The sequence below is a fragment of the Erpetoichthys calabaricus genome, chromosome 11, assembly GCF_900747795.2.
Source record: "Erpetoichthys calabaricus chromosome 11, fErpCal1.3, whole genome shotgun sequence".
In the NCBI taxonomy this organism is placed as follows: domain Eukaryota; kingdom Metazoa; phylum Chordata; class Cladistia; order Polypteriformes; family Polypteridae; genus Erpetoichthys; species Erpetoichthys calabaricus.
Window position 1 is genome coordinate 69256077 of NC_041404.2, and position 18734 is coordinate 69274810.

The following is an 18734-nucleotide window of genomic DNA, read 5'->3' on the forward strand; positions in this document are numbered from 1 at the left end:
TTAGGATATAACGGGTTGGAAAATGACTGACATGACTTGTACTGACTGGTTTTGTCACCATTTACAGTTGATTTCCACCCTCGACAAAAGTCGACATCCGCCCTAAAAGAGTTAAATTAATGGCTGCTTTCCCATACACCTTTAAGCCTATTTTCAAATCCACAGATATGTTGCTCAATGTAATTCAGTGCTTCCCCTTCCACATTTTTATTCACAAGTTTGCTAGAGAAGACATTCACCAGAATTTTAAACAGAGAAACGTTTAATACAATTCTTAGTGAAAACTAAGAGATGTGCAGTGCTGGGTCAGAATCAGTTAAGACTAACAGACAGAGAGCGCGAGGTGCAGACGCAGTCCTTACAGGCGAGTTGGGTGGAGTGTAGTCTTCTTCTCTTAAGGAGCTGTTGAGAACTTTCAGAGTTTCCAAAGTCTGGACGTGCATCTGAATAGTAGCTTGGATAGCCTATTAAAAAGAATGGAGTTTACTAAAAAGATGAAGATGACCCCACATAAAACCACATCCACGAGACGGTTGGCCAGGATGTCAAGTGAGCACACTGCATAAGAAGAATATTAATAATACTCAACAAAGGGATATGTCACACAATAAAATGTATTATTATTATTATTATAATGTTTTCAGCAAGAAGTAAAGTCAAGACCCCGAATGAAAATCCGCTTACAGATTAACTGACTGAATTTGCTCTTTTGTTATCCCTGCAGATTTTATGCACTGCATCTGGTGAAGAATGAATCAAATACTTGCCTGAATCCAGTCCCTCTTCTCCTCTTCAGTTCTGTGGAAAAAACAAAGAGTGACATTAGACGTAGACGTCCTTCAGCCAACACGGCCACATCCTAACAGGCCCACATGACATCCCGCTTAATGGTGAGCAACCGCGGGTAACGTGCGGAGTGCAGGTCAGTGCTTGGCCGGACGTCTGTAATTGAGGCTCACTGTAAATCAGCACAGCATTGTACACACATTTAAACATGTACATCTTGGACGAACCTTAAAAGGTTATCAGTGTTGTATTGTTAAAACGTAAAGACGTACTGTACAGTATAATCGGTAAGAGATCCACTACAACTGTGCAATGCGTTAGCAGAACAAATTTAAAGAACTGAGTGGTCTTCACTAAGGCGCCATTTTCATATATTCTGTCATTGCACAGCTTTACAAGAACAAATTGACAAACCTTTTACCTTTTTACTTTTTTAGCATGTTTTCAGTTACAAAATCAAGCTGTTATAAATAATGTACAACGGGCCTTTTAACAAGGTTTTCACGTTATGAGCGCACCATAATTTAAAAATCAGCAAGGCAACACTTTCTAGGCCATTTGGTAATTAACAAGTCGCACTGTAAGCGTTTGAGTGGAATAGATGAGGACAGTTTTAATCTCGGGCCCTGTTTATAATAAATGTTTAGACTATTACACACTCATTCCAGCTCTGAAATACTTTTGGTTTCTGCCAAGAGGTTTTGTGACTTTTGCCTGGACCTTCAACAGAATTGAAACACGCAAATCACACGCGACGCTTTTTCAGTTTCACTTATCATTTGTCATACTGGTTTGTCGAGTGTAATGCCCCTAACACAAAGAAGTTTTGTATTGCACTAAACCAACCAAAAACTGACAGGTGTGAGGCATTGCCCGGGCATTTGATTCAAAAGTGACTTCACTGAGAGGCCCTCTGGCACAAAATGCCACAGCTCATTGTGTCGCGCTTTCATGGTTCTGTCCTGAAACTGTCGAGTGATAACTTTTGACAGGCTCTGTTCGCACTGCAAGCTTTTTTTCCCTGTTCATTTTCATTTTTTTGAAAGAGAAAGAAATATGGTTATTTCAGTGTAAGCTGATGCACTTCATAAAAAAGCTGAAAAGCATAAAAGAACAAAAAAACAATACCATACGTCTAGACCATCACAACAGACATCAGCCCACCATGAGACACTGACACGATGTAAAGGGAGAAAGAAACAAAGTGATGGTCTGCCATTTTCTTTCAGGAGACGAGACAAGTTCTAACATACAACATATGAGTCAGCGTTGGGTTTTATTAGCTCAGAACGGGTCTCAGATATGACGAGCTGTCTAAGCGGCTGGACGTCCTCACCACAGCTTCTGGACTATAACAAGTGACGAAAGAGCAAGCACACTTCGGATCGTCTCCCATAGTCTAGTAAAGAGTGTTGTGATAACTGAGGTCTCTAAAGCGAGTGTGTGTGTGTGTGTGTGTGTGTGTGTGTGTGTGTGTGTGTGTGTGCCCGACAGTGGACTGGTCCCCTCACCAGGGTTGGTTCCTGCCTTACACCCCATGCCACTGAGATGTGTGCTGGTCAAATGCCCCAAACTGATTTAAGTGGGCATCAAAATGGGCAGATGGATGAATAAAGCTATTAAAACTATAAAACTAATATTAATAAAACTATTATGTATATTGCACCAGATTTATAAAAGGAGATGTGTTATATAAAAGTCAATTGAACTTACTCATTGTTTTGCCTTATTTATGGCTATTGTTGTATGTACTGTAAGCATCAGTTTTCATTTTGATTTTGATTTAAATTATTTTAGTATTTATGATGCTTTCCAGGATAAAACTATTTCCAATTAACAAAAGCAAAGGCATGGAGATGTGAAAATTAAAGGAAACAATTCTTCTAATCTCATAATGAGCTGACACATCAACATTTCAATGAGCTCTGTTTTATGTTATAAGACATCAGTTCATCCAAACACCCATCGTCAAAGTGACTTCACCAAACTCCAGCGTGGGTTTAGGCCTATTCTGATGAAATTATATATATATATATATATATATATATATATATATATATATATTTTTTTTTTTTTTTTTTTTTTTAATTTTATTGATTTTATTGTAATTATTCCATAAAAATAGATCAATTTTTACAAAAAAAAATAGGATTGAAAACAAATCAACTCCCACCCCTGAGGAAGAGAGCATGGCCAACGGACTAAAACTTAAAAATAGCAAAAATAAATAAATTGATGAGTTTAATAGGCGGATAAAGATAAATGGAGAAGAAAAAGAAATGGAGAGATAATCTACTTCCTCGGTGCTTTAAGAGCTTATTCTAAAACTAGTCATTTAGCCCGTTACAATAACAGGCGCTAGAACAGTAGTGCATAAACATTAGTAGGAACAGTCTATATTAAATGGCAAGGGACTTTGACCTCATTCTTTTTGTTGGTCGTATTTTTCTTTCTTTCAGCCTTTCTTTTGTTGATGTTTACTTGCTGAGCTGACCGTTCTTCGTGGGCTGCCGCCGTGTATTGTGTGTCTTTAATTTTCTGTGACAGTAATACTGTCTTGTACGTCCGTAATATACCTTTAATTTTCTCTGGCGGTAATACAGGCGTGCGTGTCGGTAATATGCCTTTAATCTCCTCTGACAGTAATACTGGCTTGTATGTGGCTGTAATATGCGTCACTGTATTGGGTACCTTTAATTTCCTCTCGCAGTAATACTGGTTTGTATTTCCGTAAAACGCCTCTAACTTTGTCTGACAGTAATATTGCGCATCGCACCGTGCCCCGCGCATGCACATTTCACCAGAAGACACACACACACGGACACCTGGACGCACAAAGGGATTTATTAAAGAGGATATTATTGATTGGATCCTGCCAGGTTTTGAAAAAGTTCTGCACAGATCCTCTAAGTGAGAATTTCATTTTTTCCAATTTCAAATAATATAAAACATCAGTTACCCATTGACTTAAAAGAGGAGAGTTAGGATTCTTCCAGTTTAGTAAAACAAGTCTGCATGCCAATAGTGCTTTAGAGCAAATAGTATTTCTGATAGCGCCAGAGGTTAATCCAATTCCTCTGCAATAAAAGTATCTATTTGTGGTATCTGTAATGTATCCAGAAATGTATTAGATTGTGTGCTGTCTTCTTTGAACTCAGTAGAATATAAGGATTTATAGTAGTCTCCAAATGTGTGCATTATATTTTTATGGTCAATGATTTTATCTCCATTCGTGTTGGTGATTGCTGGGATTGCATTGCGAACTTCTTGCTTGTGGATTTGTTGAGCTAAGAGCTTATTAGCTTTCTCTCCGTGTTCATAGTAATGATGTCTTGATTTAAAAATGAGTTTTTAAGTTTCTTTGGTTGTTAAGAGGTTGAGCTCTGAATGCAGAGCCTGTCTTTTCCTATGAAGAGCCTCACTTGGACAGCTGGCATGTTCTTGATCTATTCTAGTAATTTCGCTGGTTAGCTCTGATACCTTCTTGGTTTCTAATGTATTTCTGTGGGAAAGAAATGAAATAATCTGTCATCTTAAGAAGGCCTTTAGAGTTTCCCAGAGTGTTCCTGCAGAGACCTCTGAGGATGTATTCGTCTCAAGGAAGAAACTGATTTGTTTTGATATAAATTCTGTACAGTTCTCGTCTGCTAATAGAAGTGGGTTGAGACACCATCTGCGAGATGAGTATGTGGGGCATAATGATTTTAGCTCCAAGATCAGAGGGGCATGGTCGGAAATAACAATAGCGTTATACTTGCAAGATTTAATCGCAGGCAAGAAATTATTATCTATAAAGAAATAATCAATTCTTAAGTAGCAATGATGCACTGGTGAGTAGAATGAATATCCATCCATTATCCAACCCGCTGAATCCGAACACAGGGTCACGGGGGTCTGCTGGAGCCAATCCCAGCCAACACAGGGCACAAGGCAGGAACCAATCCCGGGCAGGGTGCCAACCCACCACAGTAGAATGAATATGTTCTTGAGTTTTGGTTTAGAAATTTCCAGGGGTCTGATAAGTTGTGGTCAGTTAAAAACTGTGTAATTGTATTTGCAGTGTTAGATGTCATCCCCCCTGTGACATGAGTCCTATCTAAGAGTGAATTTAAAACACAATTAAAGTCCCCAGCCATTATAATTTTATGAGTGTTCACATTGGGAATAGATGCAAATACATTTTGAATGAATTCCCTATCATCGACATTGGGTGCATAAACATTTATCAGAATCATTTTACAGTTAAATAAGTTGCCCGTGACAATCACATATCTCCCTTCAGGATCAGATACTACATCTGATGCTACAAAGGAGTCTGTATTTTACCAAAATCATATTTCAGATTACTCTTATTATAAATCCAAACACGCTTACCCCGTCTGCAGTTCCAAGGACCTTTGTTTTCCAGACACTATGAACGTCTTTGAGGAATTTGCACTGCCTGTCTCTTTAACCTGAAAACACAAAATGAGGTAGGGAATTTGGAAATTGTGTCAACGTGTTTCAAGCGTGTGTTTCTTTTTCCAATAAATGACAATTCTGATTACCTCCATTCCTGCCACATCAATCCTGGCACGCACACCAAATTTCTGACCAATTAGACGTAACTTGGGAACACAGTACAGTAGCCTGTCATTGAACTGAAATACACGGAGATAAAATAATGTAAAAGTTAATCATGAAATGACAGGTGAATCCAGAAACACTAACCCTAGCAGATAAAACCCATCTCATTCTTGTCAGGTAGAATGGTTGTTTTAGTACATTTGGTGATATTTTAGTGTAATTTCAGCATTTTACTTACCGTATATACTCTCGTATAAGTTGGATCTTGAAACCCGAAAAATCGATCATAGAATCAGACCCCGACTTGTACGCCCGTTCAAAAATGCAACGCTTAATTTTTTATTTTTATTTCATCTTTTTGCCTCCTCCAATCTCACACCAGTTTCTCAGACAAATTGAATTTTGTTGCAGTAGCGCAGTTACCAGTTTTTTTCACCACTTCAACGACTTTTCATTTAAAACCAGCTTCATATTTTCTTCTGATCGAACTCTCCTTCATAAAAATGGGATGCTCTTATGATAAAGGTGTATGAGGGAGTGAGATATACAAAAAACACACAAAACAGTGCAAACGTCACTTCGGAATACTTTGGGTATTACCGTGTGGTCACGTAGGCACAATACATAGAAAAAAAGGCAGCGTGCTCTGTGGTTACTTTCTCAGGTGGGCATTAGCATATCGTAATCTCTTGGATTAATAGCGTCAGTTTTCCGCATTTGACTTATACAACCGGCATTATAACATACAGGAAATTATATGGTAAACTCAAGCCCCGACTTATCCACGGGAGAACTTAAAACGCGAGTATATATGGTACTTCGTTTTGTTTTCATTTTAGATGACCTGTGATAAGAGCTCCTTGGCGAAGCTTGATTTTTAAATAAATAAAGCGGTCCCAGGGTGTGCAGGCTCTGAACAGGTGCTGGAGTGTGAATTCGGAGTTGATCAGGGTGCTTGGCTGATTGTGCATTCACATGCAAATGTCTGCGAGTCAGTCAGGTCCCCCATTGACACCACGAGTAGGTGGAAGTCCAGACCTGCACTCAATCAGGGAACATAAAAGGAGCCTGCATGATAGAAAGGGGGGTGAAGAAAACAAGATCAAATGAAAGAAATGAGAGAGGAAGAAAGAAAGAATGGAGGTCAAAGAAGGATTGAAAGGCAGGACAGTGAAGGGCCAGTGTCATGAGGAAAAATGGCAGGTGGTGGGGAGTATGTCACAGGGAAGCAAGCGGCAGGCTGTGCTCGAGTTTGGGGCTGGCGAAGGGGACACTCTAACTGAGCAATGCAGAGGGGAGTAGGAGCAGACCCTTTGTACAGATTGGCTGACGGAGACGTGAGTGGGGTTCAGTGGGCGCTAATGAACTGGCAGTAGGACCCCGAAACCAGGATTTAGTGGAAGACTGCACCTGCCAGCGGGCATCTCCTCATGCTGTAAGGTCCTACTGGGGTAAGCTGAGGAGACAGCAGATTTTAGATAGAGGCATTGGGGATTTGCCTGGGATTTTAACCTAGTTTTTAAGGGAATTATTTATTGCTTGTTATTAGCCTCCATCTGACATTTTGATTTTATGGATTATTTATTTACTTATGGAAGATCTTGCACTGCACTTGTGAACAGTTTGTTTTTGTTTGGTTTTTAATACAAGCACTAGGCACTTCTGCACCAGCCCCTTGCTGATGCTGTGTGTCCTCTTTTGCCTACGACTGTCGACGGTTCAAGAGGGCTCCCTGAAGCAACATGGAGCCAATTTAGACACATCATCTTCCATTGTCTACTGAGGCCCCATGTGACTGTGTTATTGTGGTGACACAGCAAGCATTTGCCTTATTAAAGGAGGCCTGCAAATATGATAAAATTATAAGCAAACTTTGATAATTTTTCAATTTGGCATTTCAATGTTTGGGGTGAACTTGCTTTTGTACCTTTAATTGTGTTTTTGTATTTTATTTTGCCCACTTGTTTCCTTCTTCACTGTACTTCGCGCTTTAGGAACTAACTTGATGGGCAGACACTCACATATCACTACAAAAGATTTGACTGAAGAAGTCAATTCTTGTGCACTCTACTTAAAGCCCTCAGATTTTAGCTCCTTCTTCAGGCTTGCGTTGAGGCCTACCTAAGAGTTTTAACCCTGTCACTGGTAAAAACTGTGACTTATTTACATGCCAACTGGTTTGTGAGAACATCAAAATTGTACCCTTCAACTACTTTTGTCGTAGCTCTTCTTATGCCTCTTTTCTCTCACAAGGATTTTCTGGAATTGTTCTGGTTGTACCTGTCAGTCCTGGTGAGGTTGAGGGACACGTGCCATACATGAGCCTTACTCACCAGTATGAGATAGCGGTCCTGTGTAGTCCCATTCTTGGCAGAGAGTTTCAAGATGTGTCCTTCTTTAATTAGCTCATTAGTGGGATTCACAATGTCTTCTTCTCCACCAAGTAGCTCATAGACTTTGAGAAGCTTGTGCATACGCTCCTAAAACAAAACAATTTAGTTATATTTTAAAGTGCTCATGGAGATGTCACTGCAAGGTTTATTATTACACAATGTACTGTACATAGAAGACTACACAGTATATGTGTAGTGGTAGTAATACTATTAGCACCGTAATTATTGAATTCCTAATCTAGTTTAACTCTAGGGTGCTTTTTTATGACATTAATATTAAATTCTTAGAAATCGGAAAAGGTCACCTGCTTTGGGAGTTCTATTTCTGCAGTGTTTATTATCTATATTACTAAACCACAGTTAATTTATGCACGGCGGACGCACCAAGGCGCATGCGCACTGCGGCCTTTGCACCCGCCCCAGAGTCCAGAGTCAAATGCAGCGGCTTCCCACAACGTGGCGGCGCCCGTCCCACAGTCAAACGCAGCAGCTTACCAAAACGTGGCGGCTTCCCAGAGTCAGTAGATGGCGCCCAAACAACACAACCTGTGAGCGCCCCCGCCCCAGAGTCCAGAGTCAAACGCAGCGCACTACACTTGCTCTAATCCACTGTGCCAGTAATATAGATCACATGACGGTCACAGACTCTAACCCAGAGGCTTCCCAGACTCAGTGGCTGGCACACGAACACCACAACCTGTAAACTAAAGGCTCCCACAACGCGCTTCACACACACCAGAAGCAAAGACATCACGGCTCCACAATGAAAGAGCTCAACTAACGGAAATACAAAACGAGAGTCGGTGTCAGCAAAGGCAACAGAATCACGTCTCCACAAAACGAAACCGCTTTCGTACAGATATGCTTATTGAATTAAATGACATTTCCCCAGACGCACCCACCCTCCATGATATGTCATCCATCCAAATATCGGACAGAACAGAAACTGATTGCCATTCTTGGATTTCCGATTCGCTAGCGAATCGCGGGCTTACTTGTTTGGTCATATTGGCTTCAGCAAACAGGATATGGGACAAACAGAAGTCGAATGTAAACTGGGAAAGGCACTGCTGCAGCTAAATGTAACACAGGAAATGTGCTTCACCGCCTGCAACACAACCAACCATCTTACGGAATATGATGACAGCAAGGCCAAAAAAAAGAGCAAATGAAAAGCACCTGCATGGTTGGCGTTAGTTCACAAAACTGCAGTCTTTTACATGACCAGTCGCTGATGCCACTCCATACAGAACAAATTCCCACAGATGAGCAGATGTGCTTCACAGAGAAGGACACGGCCCCCATGGTTACAGTGGACATTCGCAAGGTTGGGAGACATTCATTTTCTAATTAGTTGTTAGTTGCCTTTTATTGCAATACAATTGAAAACTGATCTTTATTCACAACATTTATATTCTTTCTACTGTCATTTTTTGAAAATTGATAAGATGTCAGATACATGGATTTAGTTTACATTTCATTAATATTGAACGCCAGTCAAAGTGCAGTCTATCAGCAGTGTATTTTCTACTGTTCTCTGTGGGTGCTGCTTGATGACATGTTGCTTTTGCTACTTCCAGTTTATATAAACTTCAATTCTCATGTCACACGTGATCTGACATCTTTGGCTGGTTAGCTATGGGAGCAGCAGTGTGCAAATTCACAAACTCTTTTGTCAGTGGTTTGGCTTGTTTAAAATGATTGAAGAATGCTGGGCTAGAATCTCATCTCTCATCTTGAAAAAGGACGCACACACTCGTGTGGTGAGTTCCAGGCATGAACTTATTATAACTCTGAATAGGCAGGAATTAATTCTGTTTCAAGAAAGGACATCGCTAACCACAACATGAACAACATACTCAGCTGAGTACATTTCTAGTATTCAGGTGTCAGAGATTTGACTTCATTCTGACCAAAAAAAATCAGAGCTTTCTACCAACAATTCCACTGAAATGAATTCACATTTCTTTGAAATCTATTCAGTTTTTAGAAAACATTCCCTCCAATATCGGAAATTCTTCTTTTTTTCAGAAGGCCCGACTCTCCCTTGGTGGTTTCCCTATCAGACACCCTTCTTTCAATGACCAAACGTCAAGACGATTTGGAATTTATAAGTAAGAGAAGAGAAGTTTCTACTGACTCCTGGCTTTGGATGTTCCAGGTTTCCTCTACTTTCCTGTTCTTTATTTTTTATTTTCAATTAAGCTATCCTCGTCCCTTCCCTCCCATCCTCTTTTCGTTTTTTCTCATTCTACTTCTCCACATGATACGCCAGCCTCTACATTGCGTGCCATACTGCGCAAATCAGATTACAAGCCTTTGCCTACAAATGTGATCTTTCAGCATCACATCCATTATCCTGCAATATCACAATTTCCTCCGCAAATGCAAATAATCAACACATTCAGTTCAGGCTCATGTATCATGTCAATAGTTTTGTTCTTATATATGACCATTACTGTTCTTGAAGTGCGCCTGGAATGTTCCTAATGCTTAGGGGCTGCCTCTCGGTCTCCTTGTTTTGCTCCTTTGTCTCCACCGCTTTCTTCAGCCCTCCCTACTCCATATTTCTTCTCTTAGATCTCTGCTGCCAGGTTGCACTCGCCTCTAGACTGGAAAGTCTCTAACTCTGTTTTTTAGCTCATGTCTGACGGAAGTCTGCCTTTTATAAACTGATACTTCATGAGTTACCAGCATCCACGACCAACGGGAATTCTGTGTCTGATCTGAAAAAACTGAACGGCTGTTGCTCAGTTAGTGGATGGCTGGGTGACTGATGGTCAGTGAATTCATTTTCCAAATGTTCAAGTATTTATTATCTCTCTGTCTACTGCAGAGCCAGGAGGGGAGGTATTTTAATTTATATTTCCTTTAACCTTGTTGTATGTATTTATGGTTTTTGTTTGCTCAACTCAATAAAAATTTTATCACAAAATAAATATTAAAAAAAAAATTGTAGTGATCATCAGTATAAAAAGACCGTATCACCTCATAAAATAAATTAAAAAAAACTTCTGGAAAGGGTTAGAATCCCCTAATTTGAATGGCAACAAGTGCCTGGTATTGGAGTTACTTTAACACTCTTGTTATTTCTCTTGTTTGTGTCACCCCACTCCAAAGTAGAAACAAATTCCCATTTCCCTTGAAGAATAATGAAGTGTTGCACATAATCTGTAATGAGATCTCAGAAACCTGCTGCACCACACCAGGCAGCAAGTGACAGACCTTTGGTCACAGCCATCGAAGTCACTAACTTTGCCCACCGCCACCCTAATGATTTGCGGTCTGGTGGCTGACATGCGCAGTTTAGAGCACTCAGTGACCACCAGTAATAGGTGTGGTTTTCATCTGAAGGTGTGCTGTGGATTTCTGATTATCTTGGTCATCTGCAAATGCTGGAAATTCAGATATTTGACCATTAATGACATCATCAATTTAGACTTGCTGTTTGATTTTGGTATTTAGGAATTTTTACTTATGGATAATTATTAACACATTGTCAAAGAAGTACTGCAAACATTGGAAGAGAAGAATAAAGCCACAACTCCTGAAGGCAAACATGACTTCTCAAATTCTGTTGTTATAACAAGTCCAAAAGAAAATATGCCACCCAGCTTACCATTTTATGAATGGCTGCATTGGAATGTTCAGCGGCAGTTGCGATCAGCTCCAGGGACTCTGGTAAAAGAGGACAGAGTGAGAAGGCTTTGTTCCTATAAAGCTTTTGCATTTTTCACTTTCAAGCTACAGTAGTAACTCTGGAATAACAAGCATACTCTTCTTGTACCTGCCACCTCAGCTTTCCCACTTAGTCACCATTAAAACAACACTAAACATTTTCTGAGTTCCTTTCTCTTTCACATGCAGTACTGACAGTTAGCATCAAACTAATGGCATTCTGGGTCTGCAATGGCATGGCTGTGGTGGGTGAAGCCATGTCAAGTGTAAAAGAAGAACACCTGCCGAGTGTTCGGTTATCTGTTCTGTGCTTCTCTGCATACCTTCAGCTATCAAGCTATCAACGTTTGTGAAACTGGACACCCAGAGACGGTCAGTGTGTCATGGGGTCTCCTTGGGGTTAAGAAAATTTAGTGGGAGGACACTGTAGTAAAAGTCAAGTTTCATACCATGCTCTGTTAGTTCTTCTCCTAACTTGACATAATTGTCAACATCCAGATCATATATACAGTATGTATTTATATATAAGGGGCCGGGACGCCCCTTCACTGTATATTCAGGGGGGGCAGCCCTGAAGGTTGCAATACCTCCCTCTGGACGCTAGATGGCCGCCCCCCTGGGTTGGAGCGGTGCCTCGGTTTCCCACAGGGCTCCAGGGGAATTGCAGTTGGGTGCAGCCCTGTTGGGTCCCGCAGGCACTGCCAGGGGGTGCTGTAACTGGGACTCCTGAGTCCGTATGGGCAACATATTCGTCACACCCGGAAATGCAGCCGGAACTCGGCGATCAAGCACCTGAAGCACTTCCGGGTGGGATATAAAAGGGGCCAGCAGCTACCTCTCAATGGCCAGAGTCGGGAGGAGGAGGAGGACGAAGCTTGATGGGAGGAGTGGTGGTGCCAGAGAGGAGTGTATTATATTTGTGTTGCTGTTTGGGACTGTGTTGTGCCCGTGGGGATTACGGGGAAGACGTGCCCCACAGGTGAAAAAGAATAAATCTTTGGTTTATTTTATATGTGTGCCACCAGTAGGAGTCTGTGCCGGGTCGGGCACAATAAAGCACCTTTGTTACTATATATATATATGTCGGAAGCCTCTCCTCAGTGCAAGACACATGACTGCCCGCATGGAGTTTGCTAAAAGACACCTGAAGGACTCTGAGATGGTGAGAAATAAGATTCTCTGGTCTGATGAGACCAAGATAGAACTTTTTGGCCTTAATTCTAAGCGTTATGTGTGGAGACAACCAGGCACTGCTCATCACTTGTCCAATACAGTCCCCACAGTGAAGCATGGCGGTGGCAGCATCATGCTGTGGGGGTGTTTTTCAGCTGCAGGGACAGGACGACTGGTTGCAATCGAGGGAAAGATGAATGCGGCCAAGTACAGGGATATCCTGGACAAAAACCTTCTCCAGAGTGCTAAGGACCTCAGACTGGGCCGAAGGTTTACCTTCCAACAAGACAATGACCCTAAGCACACAGCTAAAATAAAGAAGGAGTGGCTTCACAACAACTCTGTGACTGTTTTTGAATGGCCCAGCCAGAGCCCTGACTTAAACCCAATTGAGCATCTCTGGAGAGACCTAAAAATGGCTGTCCACCAACGTTTACCATCCAACCTGACAGAACTGGAGAGGATCCCCAAATCCAGGTGTGAAAAACTTGTTGCATCTTTCCCAAGAAGACTCATGGCTGTATTAGCTCAAAAGGGTGCTGCTACTAAATACTGAGCAAAGGGTCTGAATACTTAGGACCATGTGATATTTCAGTTTTTCTTTTTTAATAAATCTGCAACAACTTCAAAAATTCTTTTTTTTGTCTGTCAATATGGGGTGTTGTGTGTACATTAATGAGGAAAAAAATTAATTTAAATGATTTTAGCAAATGGCTGCAATATGACAAAGAGTGAAAAATTGAAGGGGGTCTGAATACTTTCCGTACCCACTGTATATATATATTATTTTATCACTCCTTAGGTTTTGCTATAGAACGGTTACCCATCTTTGGTGCTAAGAGGTTCACTTTTCTGTCTTAGCAGGACATCATAATTGAAAATAGCAGGTCCCACTTTATGGAGGCCACTACTACTAAAAACAGCTTCAATATGCAGACTGTCATGCCTGCTTGAAACAAGTCACAGTCATTGGGGGCACAGCCTAATCCAGCAGCATTGGGAGCAGGCATGGAAAGGGCCCTCGAAGGGGAACCAGTACTTCACCCAGTGTACTCGTCCACACACCCACAATCTCATTCACACAGGGCCAGTTTGGAACTGCTGGAACATCTGGAGGAAAGTGACTCCATATACTCCACGTGGATAATGACCAGACATAGGCTTCTCCCCAGGACCCATGAGCCCACAGTGCAGCTCTATGTTTGCTTGAATAGTACATCATAAATCAATTGGTCCTATGAAATGCGGCCAGCTTTCTATTGAGCATGGCACTCTTTCTTCAGATGATGCCATCATAAGTGTATCCCCACCTTTAGTGGCTCTCTAAATATAATTAATATAGCAAAGTTTGCTTCTACACTCACTTTCAGCATCCTTCACATCAGGGGAGTCAGATGGAAGCTTGTTCAGGTAGTCCTTGAGAAGCATTTCATAGCGTGGAATCCTCTGCACGGGCTCCAACATGTGATGCTGCAAGGTTAGATTTCCACAAACGGCTTCCCTCTGCAAGAATAAAATGCATAACAGTTTAGCAGGCCTGGCGAGACGTAAGGAAGGCATTGTGTGGTTCGTTACCCATCTGGGCAGCTCCTGCATTGATGACATTGACTAGCAGGCTGGAGTTGATGGTGGGGATGAAGATAATAATGAAATATTATTCTGTGTATGATCCCAATAGACTACTTTTCAATTAACTGTGACCATTAAACAGTTATAGTCTTTAGTCTGTGAAAAGTAAATGCAGGAAATACAAAAACAAATACAAACAAGAGGTCCTCTCCTCCTCAACGAAGAACACACAGAAGTCCACCTGGAAAAGAAAATGAAAGAGAACTGAGCTCCCAAAAGACCTCACCTGGATATTGTGAATGATGGCTTTGAATTGTGACGATCTTTCTATCCAGGAGTTGACAAGCTCCATGGCACGGTCAAAATTTTTCACATACTCGCCATACATTTTCAAGAAAGGTGCCAACTTCTGAAGAATGTCTCCAATTCGGGGATTTGACTCCCTGCAAAAACGAATGGGCACAACCAGCGTTAGTAAATGGGAGAACAAAACCTCCAAAAACTTCAGCCAACGTACAAGAAACGTTGTCTGTTATTAGCCAGATAGAAAAATACAAATATAGTGGTAAACATTCTGTTCCTGCATATGGTAATGCTATAGTAGTCTCCATGTTAAACACACACACACACACACACATAAACACACACACTGTTATCAGTTGGAATGCTGTAGAAAAGTGTGGTCCTGTGTGTATGCAGGAGAGAAAAAAGAATTCAGTTGCTTCAAACAGAAAGCAAAGAAATTTATTGCGTGTGTACCTTACCCTACGAGTCTCAGTGAGGAGCGTTGAGAACAAAAGCAGAGAACGCCCTTGGATCAAAGGCCCAGCCTTACTGTGACATCCTAGGGGCGCTTGATCTTTTTAGATGGCTGCACAGGAGTCTGGGATTGTCACAATACTGAAACTCCCAACTTTGATACAATACCTTGAAAAGTATCAATAATGAGAGAGCATGTTGATACCACCGTTAAGAGGGTGATGGATGAACTTGATATTAAAGATAAAAGGTTTTTATGAATTAAGGAAAGCCCCTACAGTACACTCCTCTTGGGGATGTGAACTTGTTCAAACGCCTCTGAGATTGTCCCACTTTTAAAAGCAGCAGAATGTCAAAAAGAACAGTAGTGCAGTGTTCTCTAAATGTTAGCAGTAGTTTAAAATGTTATATTAATGAAAACAAAATAACTCTAGAGGCGATGCACTTGATCAAAACTCTCTGACCGTATTGTGGATTCACAAGTCTGTAAAATGGCAGCAGTCGTCTGAAGCAGTGTAGGCGCCACTGCAACAAGAAACTACCCGAGGAAACGTTTCAGAGCGAGAGGACCCTCAGAAAGTGGGGGAGTGCGTTTCTTTTAATGGTTTGTCTCGTAAATGTCTTTGTGCAGAGTTATTGAGCGTCAAGAGACAAACTAGGTCTATGTTTACTTCTATTTTACTATGCTTACATCTTAATATTTACACATTTCTTTGTTGATAAGATGTCATTAGAGACTTTAATTTATTGCACATAGCACAAAGCGTGAACACCAATCTGGCTGACACTTTCTGGAAAGTGCCATCTTTCGACACCCTTTTAGTAAAAAAAAAAAAAAAAGCTTTCAAGGAAAGAGCGCCGCGCTAAATTGAAAATAACCCGTGATACACCTGTGAACTAAGAATGCAGCTGCTCCATGTGCACCTTACCAAGGGAGCATCAGTTAAATCACAAAGAGAAATGACGAGCCAAGGGGCTGAAGCACAAAGAGATGAGAACTAAGCATTGCAGGACATGTCTACGCTAAATCAAAGGGGCACAGTGAATGAGGGGAGGTGTGTGTCCCCCTGTTAGTCTGAAGAACAAGCAAGCAGGAACGCACATCTGATATTAGTCCGAAAGCCACTGATACGAAAAGCGAGTACTGGCACCATTTCAAAATTTCACAGTTAGTATTTATTGATAAAGCTGTATTTATTATAACACTTCAGGGCTCAGGTAAGGCTCAATGATTTCAACAAAATGAATCAAGCAGATTAATTATGGAAACCTTCACTTCAAATGGAAAAGAAGAGACATTTGATTGGGTACACAAACCAGAAAGTACAACTGATGGTGGCATGAAGTGTAGCCAGTGTCAGAAATGGTGGGGTGTAATGTGGGAGTACCCCAGGGAACTGTCCTGTCTCCCTTCTTGTTTACCCTCTGAACAAGAGACTCACAGCACAAATACCAGCGCTTGACATCTACAGAAATTCTCAGATGACTCCTTCACCATAGGCTGCATTAATAATAGAAATGAGTACAGGCATGGCATGGAGGACATCGTCTTGTGGTGCAGGGAGACTAACCTGCAACTCAACACCAGCAAGACAAAAGAGCTGGTGGTGGACATCTGGCATGTCAAGGAGCCTCTGAGACCAGTCACCATTCAGGGAGAGGACATGAAAGTGGTGCGGAGCTACAAGTACCTGGGGGTTCACATAAACAACAAACTGGACTGGTCTGACAACACAGTGACGCTGTACAAGAATGGCCAGAGCAGACTGGACTTCATGAGGAGGCGCACGTCTTTTCATATGTGCAGCAATCAGCTGGAAATGTTCTATCAGTCAAGCAGTAGCCAGTGTGGTGTTCTATGCCACAGTCTCCTCAGGAAGCAACTGGAGCTCAAAAAATGCAGAATGCCATAACTAACATATCAGGAAAACCTGCTCCATCACATCCAGGACACTTCAGAAGCTGTTGTGGAACAGAAGATGGTGGAAAAGTTGGATGCCAATATAAAAATCCCCTCCATCCCCTCTAGGAGGTGCTCTTTTGGAGCACTTTTAGCCACAGGCTCATTCCTCCATGGAAGTGCCTCTGCAGATCTTTTCTGCCCACTCCTACCAGGCAATTCAATGCTTCCACCTGATGTACTTGTTAAATTTATTTTGAAATACTATTTTGAAAAATCTGAAAAATATACATTTATTGATTGATTGATTGGCTGTATTATTTGTCCTGTGAGTCTCTATCCTTGTTTCTTTATTTCTGCTGCTGTATACACGTGAATTTCATTTTGGATTAATAAAATTAATCTAATCTAACTCCATTGTAGCTGGATGATAAAACACAAGGGTACTGACTCTCCATGTAAGGTGTGACGGGTGGCCATGGCCACTACCCGGCTGGGATGCCAGCTGGATGGAGGGACCGGGGGGGAGGGCATCTGCAAGGCACTCCCTTCCCCAAGACGTTAGACGGTAGCCCTCCTGGGTGGCTGTGGCACCATGGATTCCTGCAGGGCACACTGGGAGTTGGAGTTTGGCACAGTCCTGTTGGGTTCCATGAGGGGGCCACCAGGGGGAACTGCAGAACCCTACTTTGGGCTTTCACCACACCTGGGAGTGATTCCAGGTTCGATTGATGAGCCACCTGGAAAACTCCTAGGGCCGCTTCACTCCATTGCAAAGAGCCAGAGTCTGGAGGAAGAAGGATAAAGCTTGTGAGGGAGGAATGGAGGTGGAAGGGCTGTGAATTGTGCTGTATGTACTGTGCTGTACTCTGGTGAGCGAGGAAGAAGTGCTTCCCCATTTGTAAATAAATGCGTACTGTGCTTAACTTCTGGCTTTGCCTGTCTGTGTTGGGTTAGGGTGGCTGTACCGATGGTCCACAAAGGCTACATTCACACTACTACTTAATCATTTAAAAATACCGTTTTTAAACAACAATGATCTCTGTCCACACTAGCGTTTCCTCATCATTTACAAAATCATCTCTGTCCACACTTAAATGGGTGAAAATGCGTATGATGCAGACTTTCGCCAACAGTAGACATACACACATCAGTGCAAGAATCCTTCAAGTGATGGTAAGACCAGCAGCCATTTCATTTATCACAAAAATGACTGATAAGTTATTTGCCGTTTACGCAGTATTCAAACTGTACAAAACACAATTTAGATGCATACAGGGAAGCAACACAACAAACGTCACAGAAAGCAACTCTTTTGTGTCTGCTATGTTGGAATATATTCTTCTTCTGTAAAGTGGTGACCAATCAGGGACTGAAATGTTGTAGTTAGCAGAATCCACTCAGGGAAGGGCCACGTAACTGGCACAAACCAATCCAAGTGCATTTAGAGTCTGAGTACTTGAATGTCAATCTGCTGTTTTCAGGCGTATGCGGCCCTGGAGAGCGTCTTCAAAAGTCTCCGTTTATGGGGGTTAAAAATGCTGTGGTAGGGTAAACGAAAGGCGGAAACAGGGAGTTAAGGTCAGTGTTTTTAAATGAATATATGCAGTAATGTAGACGTGGCCTAAATCTAAGAAAATCAACTCTTCTGTCAAAAAGTTATTTGTCTGTCTGGGATAAACATCTGCGTCTCACCTCGGTAGCACTGCCATGTCTAGAGAGGCACTCGGATCATTCAGTGACTAGCTGGAGTACGTGACGTGGTCTCCTTTCCATTCTTTGTGTCACATCACTCCTTTTTAGAGTAGCAATCTCACCTTCTCAACAATGGCATGCCCACTGACTTTGAAAGGATTCACTCGTGCTACCCTGGAGATACCTGATGGTTGACTCTCATTATTTCTATTAGG

The 18734-nt window shown here is 41.7% G+C and overlaps 2 protein-coding genes across 3 annotated transcripts in view; both read right to left on the reverse strand.

Annotated features, from left to right (window-relative positions):
- The window catches only part of si:dkey-13a21.4 (uncharacterized protein LOC494576 homolog), a 991873-nt gene that overhangs the window by 31765 nt on the left and 941374 nt on the right, over nt 1–18734 (reverse strand). The window lies entirely within an intron of this gene.
- fgd1 (FYVE, RhoGEF and PH domain containing 1) overlaps nt 1–18734 on the reverse strand; it is a 194969-nt gene that overhangs the window by 11989 nt on the left and 164246 nt on the right. For both annotated transcript variants that reach the window (XM_028813296.2, XM_028813297.2), the window contains exons 7-14: nt 14452–14608; nt 13961–14099; nt 11365–11423; nt 7686–7832; nt 5334–5426; nt 5161–5240; nt 768–798; nt 363–464 (exon numbers count right to left, since the gene is read on the reverse strand). In XM_028813296.2, coding sequence (XP_028669129.1) covers nt 363–464; nt 768–798; nt 5161–5240; nt 5334–5426; nt 7686–7832; nt 11365–11423; nt 13961–14099; nt 14452–14608 — 808 coding nt within the window. The remainder of the gene's footprint in view (nt 1–362; nt 465–767; nt 799–5160; nt 5241–5333; nt 5427–7685; nt 7833–11364; nt 11424–13960; nt 14100–14451; nt 14609–18734) is intronic.